This window comes from Chlamydotis macqueenii, chromosome 2 (genome assembly GCF_036417535.1).
Source record: "Chlamydotis macqueenii isolate bChlMac1 chromosome 2, bChlMac1.mat, whole genome shotgun sequence".
Classification (NCBI taxonomy): Eukaryota; Metazoa; Chordata; class Aves; order Otidiformes; family Otididae; genus Chlamydotis; species Chlamydotis macqueenii.
In genome coordinates, this window is record NC_141557.1 from 20403517 (window position 1) to 20418749 (window position 15233).

Genomic DNA, 15233 nt, shown 5'->3' on the forward strand with positions numbered 1-15233 from the left:
AAGAATAATTTTGATCCAGTGAGTAACCTATATCTCAGTGGGATTTTATCACTATGTGCAAATACTTGATAGAAGGGTGTAAAGTAGACAGAACCGGACTATCTTCAGTGGTGTCCAGTGTCAGGACAAGAGGCAATGGTCACAAATACAGGAATCACTTTTTTAAGTTTAAGAAAACACTTCTGTTTTTTTAACTATCAGGCCAGTCAAACACTGGCACATATTGCCCAGGGAAGTTGTTGTGTCTCCATTCTTGGAGATATTCAAAACTCAACTCGCACAGCCTTGGGCAACCTATTGTAGTGGACTCTGGTTTGAGCAGGATGTTGGACTAGATGATCTCTAGAGGTGCCCTCCCCCCTCAACTGTTTTCTGCTTGTTTTAGTGCTATTCACAGCATAGCTTTGGGAATCATGAAAGAAATACCCAAATCCACTAAGCATCCACATTGAAACTGCATTACAAGTGTCATGTAAACTTAAGAAAGCCTAATTCCAACACGAAACACCCTCATGTGTAGGTAGAGCAAAGAAGGAAATCCATTAATTGAAACAGTAAGTACAATTCTCTTGCACAGTTCTGACAAGATCAAAGTCTAAATGCATTTGGAATCTATATTACTCATAATGGATTACTGACTTCAAGAATTTTGCCCTAATATCTTTACAGTGCATTTAGAACGCAATTATTAATAAATATTTATGATCAGTATTTACAACATATCTGCACCTGCTGGATACTTTATATTTTATGGGTAAACAGAGCCTATTTAGAAGACTTCAGAAGATAATTATTCCATTTATCTGAAAAATTGCTTTTATTTCAATAATGCACGCATGCCCCTAGTTGGTTCATCAACACTGAGGTTTGCTATTAATCAAATCTGGATGTATAATTGGCTGCAATTCATGAAAATTGAAACTGCATTCATGTGTGCTTTTTTCACCTCAGTACTTCCAATGAGTTACTGAAAGAGAATTAAAATTTTGCAAGATTGCCTGACTGGACTGAATTAAGCATAGAGTAAGTAATTTCCATGAGTTTATTTAAAAGAAAAAAAAATAAAGTCTACCAGCCTATGTGGATGTAATTAATTTCATCCAGATTCTGTTGTAAAACTTGCACACAGGAGATACTACTGAGTAGATTATGACCCATTTACTTCTTTGGAGTTACACTGGTATAAAACTACAGTAGAATGTGAAATAAGCTTGACCTTGAGCTTAGAGAAAAGGAGAAAATTGCAGGCAAATGTGGCCATAACCACTTGTGATGGGGCAGGTTAAACTGTGAAGGGTTTTCTCTGTGCCTGTTCTGCTCTCTTTTCTGATTAAGCAGCTCCTGTTGCCTTTTGGTTAAAAAAATGAAGTTTCCATATCTAGAAGGTATTATGTGCCCATTAATGTTGTTTATTCCCATCTATAAGATATATGCCCAGGGAAAAGATGTGTTTATCCAAATGTAAGGCCTCATTTGTTGGAACTAAGATACAGCAGATAGGGAAATATTCTACCTGAGGCTGATCTGGGTATTCTGGATGCCAGATTACAGTATCTCTCCTCTGTTGTTAACTTGGTGTTTTGTCAGTTCTGCAGCAACAGCAAGACTAAAGACTGATAAAAACATTTTGATGTAACTACAGCCTTTCCATCTACAATAAAAGGATGTTTCATAGTATTTATTTAAAGTGAATGTCAGTATTTTATTTCTTCTCTTTGAATAGTTTTTCTGCAGTATAGCAAAGATTGTGTTACTTTATTGTGATTCGAGATCCTTTATGGCCTGAAATGTTTCCATCTATTATCTAACTAAGAAAAGAGTTGATGCTATCACAGTCCTTCCAGACAGCAGAGGAAACCCCCTCTGCAATGAGGCTACTATATCCTGGAGCAATATTTACAGAATAAATTGAGTGCCTTGATAGTTTTCTGAGTACCTTTACAGAGCAGTTTATTTTGGACAGCAATTCAGACTTACTGTGTCCCTGTTAGGTCTGTAAAATGTCATAAGCGTGAGTTTACAGAGTATTTTACTCCAGTAACTTTCTCTAACTCCTGAAAAAATATGGATATTATGCTTTAGAAATACAGTTTATCTTTTAAAAAATCTATATTTTCTTGGAAGCTACTTGAAAAAAAAGCTGGTCTTTTATAGTTATCATTCAACATAGGTTCATTTCCATGAACATGACTCACAAAATTCACTGGAACAAGAGCACTGCAGGAGGTAGAAACCAGAAACAGAGACACCAGCTTCAGCGTATGTACTTCAGAATTGTTATTTACTTTTGAGAAAACAATAAAGAGGGAGAAACTTCAAATTAAGTCTCCTATAGTGGCATCTTTACATACATTCCAGGTTGTAAGTCTGCTATCTGGGTAAAACAATATAATTTACATCACTTAATAAGGGGTCATTATTTTTGTAATCCTGTCCAGACAAAGCATTTAGCAACACCATGCAAGAGAAAATGTCTTTGATTTTCAAGAAATCACCAACTATTTGTGGATTTCAATGGAGTACTTGGACTTCAACACAATGTGGGCATTGAATTGATGCATGTGATGCATTTACTTTCTCTGTCTACCCAGGTTACTTTTGATCATGACTGCATTATGGCAGAATTTGGCCCTTCCACTTGAAGATTAAGTATTAGACTTATTACTGAACTGTATATATGGTCTGCTTAAGCTTCCTACTCCAAAATTCTGGTCTGAACAGTAACTATAAATAAACAAAGACATGGAGCAGGAACAAAGTCACAATGTTTTACTGGTTTTGAGTTTCAAGTCTGAATTGGAAAGCCTGTTAACTTGAGCCAGGACATTGATATGTCCTTCCATATCAAACAGCATTGGTGAAGAATACCTATAGACAAATTTTGTCTCAGTATTGACAAAGACTGCAAAAATATAAACAAACTGGATTTTGTCCAACTGTTCTGTAATAGAGTAATAGGATAAAAATATTTTTATGGCTCTGCAGTAGCAGCAAGAACAAAGAACAATGAACATGTAGTAGCAACACAACTCGGATCACAAAGATAAGATTAGTCTGAAAGGAAAGACAGGCCTGTTTTTAAATAATCACTTTTTTGTAGCAGAATAATGTCTAAATGTCATTGTGCATTAATTTGCTTACTTACCTTTTTCATTCAACATTGACAGCTCAACACATTTTCAACTTTGTAAATGAGTTTACATTTTTTTTCTCTGAGTTAATTTGTATTGTAACCCAATGATTTTATTCCTTAAATGTGTTTTTAGTCTTTAATCTGCTTTTTTTTTTTTAACATTTAGTCTTTGATTTAAGTAAGTTACACTTTTGCAACTAAATCACACTGAAATACTTTTTATACTAGGTGCCTGTGAGGATCTGAAAATGTCAGACATTCTGTTTTTGGGGAGCAAGCAACCTGCTTGTAATTATGTCCTCAGTAGCTATGTGAATTCACCTAAGCTATGCTACAGCATTTAAAGTTATAATTTTAACTGGAGATTACAGTAACACACAAAAGAGATACTCACTGCAGTCAGCTTCATCTGATAGGTCTTCACAGTCTGGTTTATAGTCGCAGATGAACTGAGACTCTATGCAATCCTCATTCCCACAGACAAAATCAGTGAGGACAGGGCATTCTCTGGGATTCTCTCCAACTGAAACCAACAGGACATTTAAATCAATATTGTAATTAAATCAAAGGATGCTCTTTTTTATTTGTTTAGCCATTATATGCCATGACTTCAGTGATTTACTGCTTCCAAAAGAGATGTTATTTGGTCTCACTCTTTTAATGGTGCATTATGTGTGTCTAGACTACTGTATTGGCCTTGCCCAAAGCTTCCAGGGTAGGATATTTTGCCTGGAAGAAAGTTCAGTTCAGCATCAACACAACTGTTTCTCCAGTGTATCTGTTGTGTATGTTCCATAAAAAAAAGGATCTGTGAGCTGTTGAAAAGCAGACAGGCTAAAGGCTTTATTCTGCTCATAATCACAGGGCATAATTTGGAAGATAAGAATATTTTAAACAAAAAAAAAATCACTGTTATACAACATCTGTGTAATGCATGAACTTTTAAAGACTTCATAAGATGTTTAAATTTTTGAAGTGTTTAGAGTAACTTCTGCTCTCAGTGTGTGAACTGCCCAGAAATTCCTCTAACAGTATTTAATATGAGGCTCTGTTATAGAGAAATAATTTTGTATAATCTCTGAAAGTGGGTGAAAATAGTGCTTTAAAATTAGACTAACTTGCACATAAAGCTCTAGGGCCAAAGCGAAAGAATGCTGAGATTCAGCCATCTCTAACTGTCACACTATAAAGAAAGTACATAAATTATTTTTCAGTTCAGTGTCATGGGTACATAATTTCAATTAGCACTAATTGAAAGAGTTCTGATAATACAAAATGCAACATTTAAGATGCACTCCTATTAACCTAAGATTGTTTTTAGGTTTAGAGCTCCAAGTTGTACAATAGGGCATTTAAGAGAATGTATTTTGACTCTATTCATTGTAATATGATTCATTTTTTACTTCAATTATGACTAAAATGTGACACATGATGAAACACAGTCAAGTCAGAACACCTTGATGTTTTCCTTTGTGCAGGCCCATGTTTCCAGAAGGGGAAGTAATTGTTGTCAGGGTATTAATCTCCTCAAATAGAGGTACTTACTGAATTTTATAGACTAAAGAACAACGTTCTTATTGAAGTAAAATAGGAAAGGAGAACTAAATTTCTGGTTTAGTTGCAACATGTATACCAGGTAATATTAAACAGAGTAACAACACAGCATTAGAATGTAATTCAAATATTCAGTTTTGAAATACATACTACCCTGAGCATTGGTATAAATGAAATCTGTTTTCAAATTGATATGTGTCTTGTTGTTTTAGTTTTGAATTTTACACTGTCAATTTGTATTGATCCTAGGTGTCAGGGAATTCAGAGTCAACAGCAATGCCATGAGTGTCTTAAATACAGGAAAAGCTATGACTCCTTTTTACAGAGAATCCATGTGGCAGAGAGCCCTTAGCAGAGAAGTGGACTCTTGAGAAAAAAAAATGACTGAAGCTTTTGTGATAGTTAAGGGAGTTTTCACATCTCTCTCAAATAATGTGATAAAACTTGATTGAAAATACTACCAAAATTCCCTAAAATGCCTTATCCTACATTTTGGAAAATCATAGAATCACAGAATAGTTAAGGTTTGCAGGGACCTCTTGGGAACATCTAGTCCAATCCCTTGCTCAAGTAGACTCTACTATAGCGGGTTGTGCAGGACCATGTCTAGCTGGATTTTTAATGTATGTGTAAACTGAGACTCAACCACTTCTCTGGACAACCTGTACTTGTGTTTGACCACTGTAACATAAAAACAAACAAACAAAAAAACAACCAACAGTTTTCTTGTCTTCAGAGGAAATTTTCTGTTTTTTTTTTTAGTTTGTGCCCATTGCCTTCTGTCTTGTCAGTGTGCACTTATGAGAAGAGTCTGACTCCCTCATCATAATTCCCTCCCATGCACTGGAAATGATACACTGGAAAATTAGGTGGTTTCCTTAAGTCATTCAATAGCTTAAATAATGATAGACATTATCCAATGGCAGAGCCATTGGAGTACAATAATTTTTGCATTTTATTTCACCACATACAAAAAAGGTACATTATCACCATATAGAGGAATGACATTTGAAAGTTCATGGCTTTGTGACTGATGATATAACTCACCCTTACCTCCTTTTACCTTTAATCAATACAATATGTTACTGTATCATTTATATTTAACACAATATTAATTTCAGTTATTATTGTTTCAGTTATTCTTTTTTCATAAGCTACTTCAGAGCACTCCAAACATACTGGAAAACAGAATTTCAGAGTATTATTAATTTCTTAGCTTATCCTGAAATAAAACATGTGATCCATACACAGCCCTAATGAAAACTTGTATCTCAATAGGTCTGAATGCCATGAAGTCCAAACACAGAGTCACATATCTGTGAATGTATCTTTTTGGGATAAGACCTTTTTTATATATCATTTTTAGAGATACAAGGTTACATTTATGATCATGATGGAGATTGTGCCAGTGCCTTTGGCAGAGATAAAAATAAAATCCCTCTCTGAATTAACATACCAGCATTACCATAGTATTATCAAACTGAATATTCTAAACTCCTATTCAGAACTATGGTGTTAAAAATGAATTTTCCAGACTACACACTCATTCTGACCAAAATACTTAGACCAGCTAAAAACTAAATCAAACCAAGAAATGCACTGAGTTTTAACCATAAAATACAACCCCAGCACTGACAAAAAAAACCCACTCCAAAACAAAAGAAAAAGGTACATAATATAAACCACAATAACACAAAGAAGAACTTAATAGCTTAGAATAACAACTGAGCTTTAGATCACCACAGCAAAAAAATGAGATTAACAAGAATCAGTGGAGGAATTAAATGGTTGATTTTCTCCTAGATCAAAGTTGACAGGACACAGCACATATCCTTGTAAACCACCTTTTTTTCCCTTCCAGTAAATACTTGGGGACTAGATTCTTATAAATAAATTTTAAAATTGCCAATTATTACAGTGTAGCAAAATGCTAATGGTTTATCATACCCATTTATTTGATTTCCCCTTGGAATTGTATAATTTCCTGAAAACCAGGACACCAAAAGAAACTAACACAGGACATATCTTAGATGAAGTAGTAACTACTAACTACATGCTATGTAAATCCCTACGCCAAATGGAATAGCAGTACTTGATAAGTACTTGAAAAGGAAAAGTGAACACAGGATATCACTTTTCAATTAAGTACAATTTGGATTGATGTAACAAAAAGCCATATAATATTCTAAGTGGTTATTAAGAGACCAGTGGAACTGACTTGGCTTTTGGATCACTAAATCCTACAAAAGAAGAATGGTGATGACAATTGCTGTAGAACTTACATCTACTTATGCTCACTTTCATGTCTACATATTTTGTTCTGTACAATGTAAGTCTCAGAATACTAGCAAAGAGAAGACCTTCCCTGGTAAGAATACATGTACGTGTTTGTATATACATAGAAAACAAGCAAGACACAGATGCATGTCCCGCACACCACAAGTAAATTGTGACTCTACTGAGGACACATCACAAGCTATGTATGTATATCCATCTCCAGTATATGTTATCCGTGGGAGCCTAGCCCATAGAATACTCCCAGAATTTACAGATGTGAAAAGATTCATTTGAAGATACCTAATAAATACAACACTATTAACCCAGACACTTTGTTTCAGTTATCAGGAAAAAGTTGGCTACTAAAGAACTGAGGAAAACGGTCTTCTTTCTTTTAAATTTGCTACTAGAGGACAGCACTGGGCCAGTGACTCTGACTCTGTGAGTACAAGAGCTTTCTTTTATCAATGCTTTGTAAGATGAAAATATTCCTGTGTTATCCATTATATCTAAAATTGTGGAAAGAACTATACAGGCCAAATATCAGCTCTACAAGCTATAGATCTTGACTGCCTAAAGCAAAATGGATAACTGCAAAAAACCTTTTGGTTTGATAGATACCAGTAAGTTTCATAGCTTGGGTATTAGGTTGACACAATGAATGTTCTCCTATTTAAAATATTTATCATTAAATAACTGATTGACCACACAGCCATAAAGAAGAGATGCTCTTGCTGTGTTGCATTACAGGGCTTAAGACTCACATAGGTTGTCAGACGTTATGTTTGGTCAGTGCTATGTGCTTGTGAAAGGCATAGGGTGAATCCTGAGTTATTATGGTTACTAAAGGCTGCAGTCAGCAAGACCTTGAGCTGTTCTGAAAAGCAACATGTAGCTCAAGGTCAAACACACTAGCTGCTGTTTACAGAGTCTCATCTTCTCTATTCTCTCCAAGAAGAATTACTGTACTCACTAAATAGTACACTATCACCTTGTCAACAGTATGAAATGAAACTTGTAATGTATATTCAAGAAAAACGAGACTTTCCACCTCCCAATTTATCTTTTTTTTTTGAAATTAAGGCCCCTTCTGAGTATAATTTTTTTTCAAATTATGACTGAAAAGTCACCTCTTTTTATTATTTGTTGTTTAAGTTGTATTATTATTGTACATAGTAAGAGTACTTACATCATTTCCCTCTACACTTTCATAATACTTGAAATATAGGAATAATCAAAGATTAAAAAATTAAAAATGTTTTGTTGAAAATATTACTTAGTGAAAGCAACTTTACTTTCCAAGTTTTGCCCTTTGTTTAAATTAAAAAGTATGAAATAAAAGCTTCTAGAGGGTTTCATTAGAACTGCACTCAGTACTCAAGTGCAGAAATTATGGAACAATTTTCATCAAGATTTTCACTTGCTTACCTCCATTGTTCAGTACTCTTTTCTATACAAATTTTTATAGAAAATTAAAACTCTATTAGCAAACTCATCAGTAATGTTTCTGTCCATGGATGACCCTGGCAATCTTTTGGAGGTAAAACTAGATGGAAAGTTTCTACTCATGCAAGCTAGATATCATTTCAAATAAAGCTGTTTTGTAATTAAAAAACCATAGGGAGTTCTTCTCACAGAATGTGTCATTTAAAAGACTAGATTTAATTCAAGGATATGCATTGGCTCTGACATAAACAGCACATCTAACAAATTATATTGACTCTTAGGAGAGAATTTCACCTGTCTGAATACAAATACAAAAAAAATACAAAAAGTCTGTCAACAGATATCTTAAATATGTTCAAAGCAAGCAGCATTATGATGCCTAAGGTCACCTAATAAATGGGAAGAATAAAAAAATAATCCATAGGTTTGGAAATGTACAACTGGCTCTAGCTTAAGCAATAAAAAAGATAAGAAAAAAAATTTTCTTCAACTTCTAGTGTTGATATAATGGAGTATAAAAACCCATGTCAGACAAGGACAGAAGTTTTTACATTTAAGACTGAAAGACTGGTCTTAGTGTATGGAATATTATCAGGACAAGGAGCTCCTACTCACAGTACCCTCATGTAGGGAGCTGCCATATTTTACTTAATAGTAAAGAAGACAGTAGGGAGAAGCGCTGAGAACTGATTAATGAATGTTTCCAATCTCGTGTTCCAGGCTTTATTATTTTGGAGCCCGCAAGTGGTAAAAGAAAGGAAGAAGAGGAGATAAATCAAGTGATGCTTTTACATAAAACTCTATTTCCCAGTAATTATGAACGTGATCAACCAGAGAAAAATATCTCCTGAAGCAATTTGACATATGGTCTCTACTACTTGGCCCTCCTTATCTCCTTTCCATTCTGATTCCAGTGTAGAGCTAGATTACGTCTCAGAAATTTCACCTGAATAGATTATTTTTAGAACTTTTCAGTGATATTTACTCAACAAAATTACTATCAAGTCATCGTTTCCACTGTGACGCAGAATCGATCCAAACAACTCAATCACAGCACTCTCTACCCTTATCACAGACTTCTTAGAAGCATCTCATATGAATGTTGTAATTTTTTGATACATATACATGGATTTGTCCCAGTGTGGTCCACAGGGGTTGTTGTGACAGACCAATGGAGTACAGCACACAAGTACAAGTCACAATTATCTGCAACAAGGATTATCTGCACCTCCCTCAGCTGAATGCTCTCCCTGGCTCTACAGAGTCATCACTAGATATGAAATTCTTCTTGGGTGTTATACTGCATGGAGGCATATGATAGGTTACAAAAGATCAACTGTTACATGCAGTTTATTAGTATTGGAAGGGTGCCTACCTTCGACAGTAATTTCACATGAATATGAACTCAGGCTGGGACAGTGTTCATTCTTCTAGCACCACCTTTATAGACAGTGATTGTGAGGTAAAAAAAAATATTCAAATTCAGCCATCTCTACCCTGTATATTTTGCTAGCCATGAGCAATCTTCTCTTTTGGTCCATTCAAAATATGCAGTGGAGTTCCGGAATCTGCTATTGGGTACACACAGTAAGCAGTATGTGAACTGAACGTCAAAATGATGAGATTTAGGTTTGGTACTGAAAAGTTGTTTTTGCAACCACAAAGTATCTCTGAAATCAGCAACTTGCCTTCAGAACATTCACATGAGATAAACAGAAACTGAAAAAAACACTGACTTTTTCCATAGAGTGTAGTAAAAGCTAAAATTTCTTTCTCATATTCAAAATCTGTGGCAAATTGAGAATCAGAGTTGCAATATCAAGGACAAAAAAAACCTTTTGGTTAAACTCCTCTGCATTTTGTACATAATATCAAACAGTCCTGGACTACTACAGGTGTGTAAATGACTGCTGTACAGTGCAATAAAAAGTAAAGAATACTGTGATATTTAAGCTGATGCCTCTTCTTTCCTTTCTTTTAATATTTTCAAAGATGACTGTCAAATGTAATATTGTTCATTCCCCAAATCCAGGCTATACAATCTTTACTTCATCAGTAAAAATGGATTTGTATTTTTCCATGCGTTTTAGAAGTCAATATGCAATGACTTTTAAGCAATCGCCTTGTGCGTAAGATGATTTGTGCAGGAGCTCAAGCCTTCCCCAGTGTAACTGCCGTAGCCCTAGCAAGCTGGGTTGAGGGAGCCTGTATTTCCTCCGCATCCCTCCTGAGTACCCTGCCTTCCCCACGGAGTCCTTTGGATGAGAGCTTTCGAGATGGCCCGTGTAAGGCAGCTGTAACTGACTTTCACATCCAGAAGGGAGATTAATTCTTGCCTAGAACCAAGTTGTGCATCATCTGTACCCTCTGCTAAGTGTAATGAGATCTGAGTTCAGTAAGGTTTTCACTCAAAGAGGGTAAAACACATTAAAGTTAATGTGTGTTACAGTAACACAAATTAAGTTAAAGCTACCAAAAGTTACTAGACTACTTAAAAGAAGCTTTCTTTCACTACAATGGAGCAGATTCAATGGATATCACCAATTTGTAAATTGACAGCTCACCGAGAAATCGAAGAATATTTTCCTTTTAAACACAAAATCCAAACATCATGCTAACAAATAACGATTTTACCATTAATTTCAGCACATTTACTGAGAAGTTTTTTCGAGGTGATGCAACTTGTGTCGCATGTCAGAATACCCTGATATTGACCTATTTATGAAAATGGATGGAAAACATCATAAAACATTAAAATATTTTGAAGAGGAAAAAAAATGAAAAAGGTAAAAAAACCCAGGTAACTGTACGTACATTCTGTCTGAATACAAATGTGTATCTTGAGTGACTAAAATAGCTCCAGCAGCTTTCTCTGCCTGAATTCCCTTCCCTCTCACTTCAGGGCCAGGTTTGTACTGAATATTTCTGTTATAAGAGTTTGAACTTTTCTCAAGTGTCTGAGCAGAATGAACTAAATTCTCCACTAAACGTAAAGCTTTCCATGGTACATAGCTGAGGATTCAAAGAAAACATTGGCTTATTTTAAAAATAAAATGTTGGCCTGTGCACCCAAACACTAGGATGTTTTAGTTGTTTTCTCTCTGATCTGCAAAGCTAGGATGAAATTCTAATGAGAAAGGATTTCTCTGCTGAGACTTTCAAAGCTTCTTGTTTATGGGACCATGGAAGTAAAGTTGTTCAAAGGATTGCAGTACCTTCACCTATGGTCTTTGCCATAAACAGTAGGTGAGGAGGAATACAAATATACAAGGAGAAAGGGAAATAAAAAGTTTATGACTAGACAAAGCAAGCTGTATTGTATTTTAAAGAAAAATTCTATTCAGCTCAATCTGGTAAATAAATTTCTTATTAATAGGAGTACTGTGGCATTTTGATGTTGCTTTCTTTTAAAAAATAAATATATTTTTAACACCACTCAGGTATGACTGAATGTCTATTCTATTTACCTTAAACATGAGAAGAAAATCTTGTGAAGGCTTATCTCAAACTAACAACTCAAAAAGATCACTGGAGTTGTTTCTTCTTCCTGGACTTTTATTGCACTGAATTGCCAGACCATAAAAAAAAAAATATAAAAGTCAACTAAATAATCAACTATTCTAGAAATTTCTGTTTAATTTGGATTTATAGTTTGACTTATTTTCATCTATCTTTCACTGTTGTTTTTTTCAGGTGATGCCCTGGGATGCCAAAATCAATATGTATGATATGACTGAGTAAGGTATATGTCCATGCGTATACTCTGTGTTTTGTAGCTGGAGTACAAGATTCCTTTTCTTTAAAATTACAGATGTACAAAATTCAGACTACTGGCAACTGCATGTCTGATGAGTTGTGCTCTTGATTCACTGTTGTATGACAGTGAGCCATCAGCTAAAAAAGCAAGTCAATAATGCTTGAAATGCTCTTTAATGTTACCAGACCACAGTTTATTTCTGACAGGAGTTTTAGAAGATGTTATAATGACAAAGGTGTCAGAAGTCTCAAATATTGAAATATCATTCTGTACAATACTCACAGGTATTTTATGTTTTTATTGAGGCAAAATTGCAGGCATTTTTTGCTGTCCTGCAAACAACCTCATGAGTGGTCAAAGTCGCACAAGAGATGATGACTCTAAACTCCATTCAGATCACGTAGAATAGTCTGTCACTAAAGGTGTATAAAGAATTACTGTACAAGAAGCTGGAAAAAATTAAACTGCAATTAATAAATAAATTAATTAATGTAATATTAAGTACAATCTTTCTCTGACTGGGATGTGATTTCACTATTTTTCACATTTTTCAATTAAACCTGAAAAATAAAACGGTATCAGATTCAGAATTTCATTTATTTTTTGCTATCAAAATGTAACTTACTCTCTCATAACCAACTGATAAGAGTCTTTTTTATCTTCTTATTTTCTATCTCTGACAATATTTCCAAGATCTCTCACATTTCAATAAAGCCACAATTGCTTCTTGACCTTCACGCCCATAGAAATTAGTGAGAGCTGATGGAAATGAGCCTTGCAGAATAAGGTCCCAGAAGCTCAGATTATGATAAATAAAGTTATCTGTAGCATTCTACTAATATAGAATCTTTTAACTAATTATTTTTTAGAAGGAAATAGCAAAAAAAAAAAAATCTCCTTTGTCAGCTGAAAATGCTCGTATAACATGAACTATGTAGATCACAGCTAGGTAAGTGAAGAGCAAAGTCGGCAGAGCTAATCAATCTCCATGTGGGTTCCATTATGATGTGTAAAGGCTTCCTTCTGTAACACATTGTATGAAAGCAAGCTGAAGGGAAATACATATACAATAAAGTAAGTCTTTGGGTTTACTAAACTCTGCTACAACCATTTAATATTATCATACTGCACAAAAGCAGTTCTAATATTCACACATCAAAAATCCCCACACAGACTGCCTCCCTCTTCCCTCTCCCCTCTCTCCACTTGAGCACATTATTTCTGCAAAAATGGAATTAGTTTATTGTGCTGACTGTAAGCCATAATTCAGGAAGCCATAATCCATTCAGCAGCTTCCAAAAGGACAGTCTGTAAGGAGAAATCTATCCCAAAAATATCTGAAAGATCCAGAGTTGCTCTAACATTCTTCTCCACCACTACATGCCATCTGCTGGGAAGCAGCTAAACATTCACTTTTTTTTCCCCCATGTATTTTAAGGCTTTTTCATTTCCATTCATTTCTGTTTATTTTGAATCTGTTATTCAAGTTTTAATTCTTTTAAATTATCTTCTAGGTTTTTCTGTGCATGTTCTATTATTCCTCTGCTTATATAATTATGGCAGCTAGCATATCCATAATATTATATAAGATTTTGGTTTAACCTAATAAGCCTCAGTGGAAAATATAGATGTGTCTTCAGTTTCCCTAGAGGACCCTGGCCATGTGTCTAGCTCAGCAATTCTGGAGCTACAAACACAGTACATGAATAAATGTTCTAAATCAAATCATTTTGTTGAGAAGAAACCCCTGACCCCTTCTGTTTTGTATGCTACTCTTCTCCCTGAGTTTGGACTCAGTAAGATTGTGTTTGCTGTCTTTTAGCTTTGTTACAACAGAAACAATAAAACTGTGAACCCTGAGCTCAGAAAACCAATTTAGACACAACATGTTTTCTCTATCCTGAACATCCAGGCTTGGATCAGATGGGAAATGTTATTTTTGAGAATCTGGCAAAATGTCTTTTGTTCGTTTGTTCTACAAAGGTAAAGAATCAATAACAACAAGAATGCAAAAGGTCAGACCAGGCTCCTTCATGTCATCATGCCAACAGGAAGGTCAGCATACCAAAAATCTTGAGAAAATTAAGCAAGCAGATTTCAACTTGTAGAGCAGAAGGCAAAATATTGTACACGGGGCTGATGTGAAAGGCACTAAAGACAATGCACTGATGATTCCCTCTTGACTTTGGTTTGAGCTCAAATATCATTGCAGAGACAGGAAAATCATGGGGGGCAGGGTTTTTTTTTTTTAGTTTCTTGTTTGTTTGGGGTTTTTACAGACATGTACTTGAACACACGCACATACGTACAATTAAAAAGCAAATATATGACAAGGCTCTGATCCTGCTGAAGGGCAAAGAGATAACCATAAACCCATTCTCATAGGATACATGCACCTAAACTTTAATGAAAACCCTACTGTGCCTAGCATATGCTACTGGAGATGCTGGAAGTGAACGTTTTCTGATTATACAAGGATTGTACTTTATTACAGAGCAAAAATATCCACCATACAAGTGATAGCTCTATAAAGGATTAGCATCTTTTGTTTCCAACTTTTCGAATTCAACCTTTAAAAAAAATTGCATTTGTATTGCATATTGAATTTTAACTGTTTATTTCAAACTTATATGAGAAAAGCCTTCTCTGAATCATCCATCTTCATAAACAATAATTTTCTGTGAAATACACAGGAATATTAGTATGCTGAAGCTGTATTTGAAAGTAGTCAGAACACATGGTGCAACTGCTTTTCCAACAGAGCTTCTTGCTGAAGCAGTGCTATAAAACAAATAGTTGCTATGTCATAATAAACCCAAGTTACTTTCTGAATTGTTTCACTGTAAGGGTATTTTAATGCAAGATTGGTTATAAAACACTATTAAATTTGGATTTGCAGGGTCATAGACTAAAATCAATGTAAATTTTAGCATTCTTAACATTTTAAGAGATTTAACATTCTTCATATGACAGCTTTCCAACTCCCTCTTGAAACAATTCCCTTCCTTGCAATGAAAACTCTGTGGGATATTTCCAGTTGTGTTTATATAATGTACATTTTCAGGT

The 15233-nt window shown here is 34.8% G+C and overlaps 1 protein-coding gene across 1 annotated transcript in view; it reads right to left on the minus strand.

The window, feature by feature from the left end:
- The window catches only part of MALRD1 (MAM and LDL receptor class A domain containing 1), a 243807-nt gene that overhangs the window by 81953 nt on the left and 146621 nt on the right, over positions 1–15233 (minus strand). The window contains exon 27 of the mRNA XM_086740250.1: positions 3528–3656. Coding sequence (XP_086596376.1) covers positions 3528–3656 — 129 coding nt within the window. The remainder of the gene's footprint in view (positions 1–3527; positions 3657–15233) is intronic.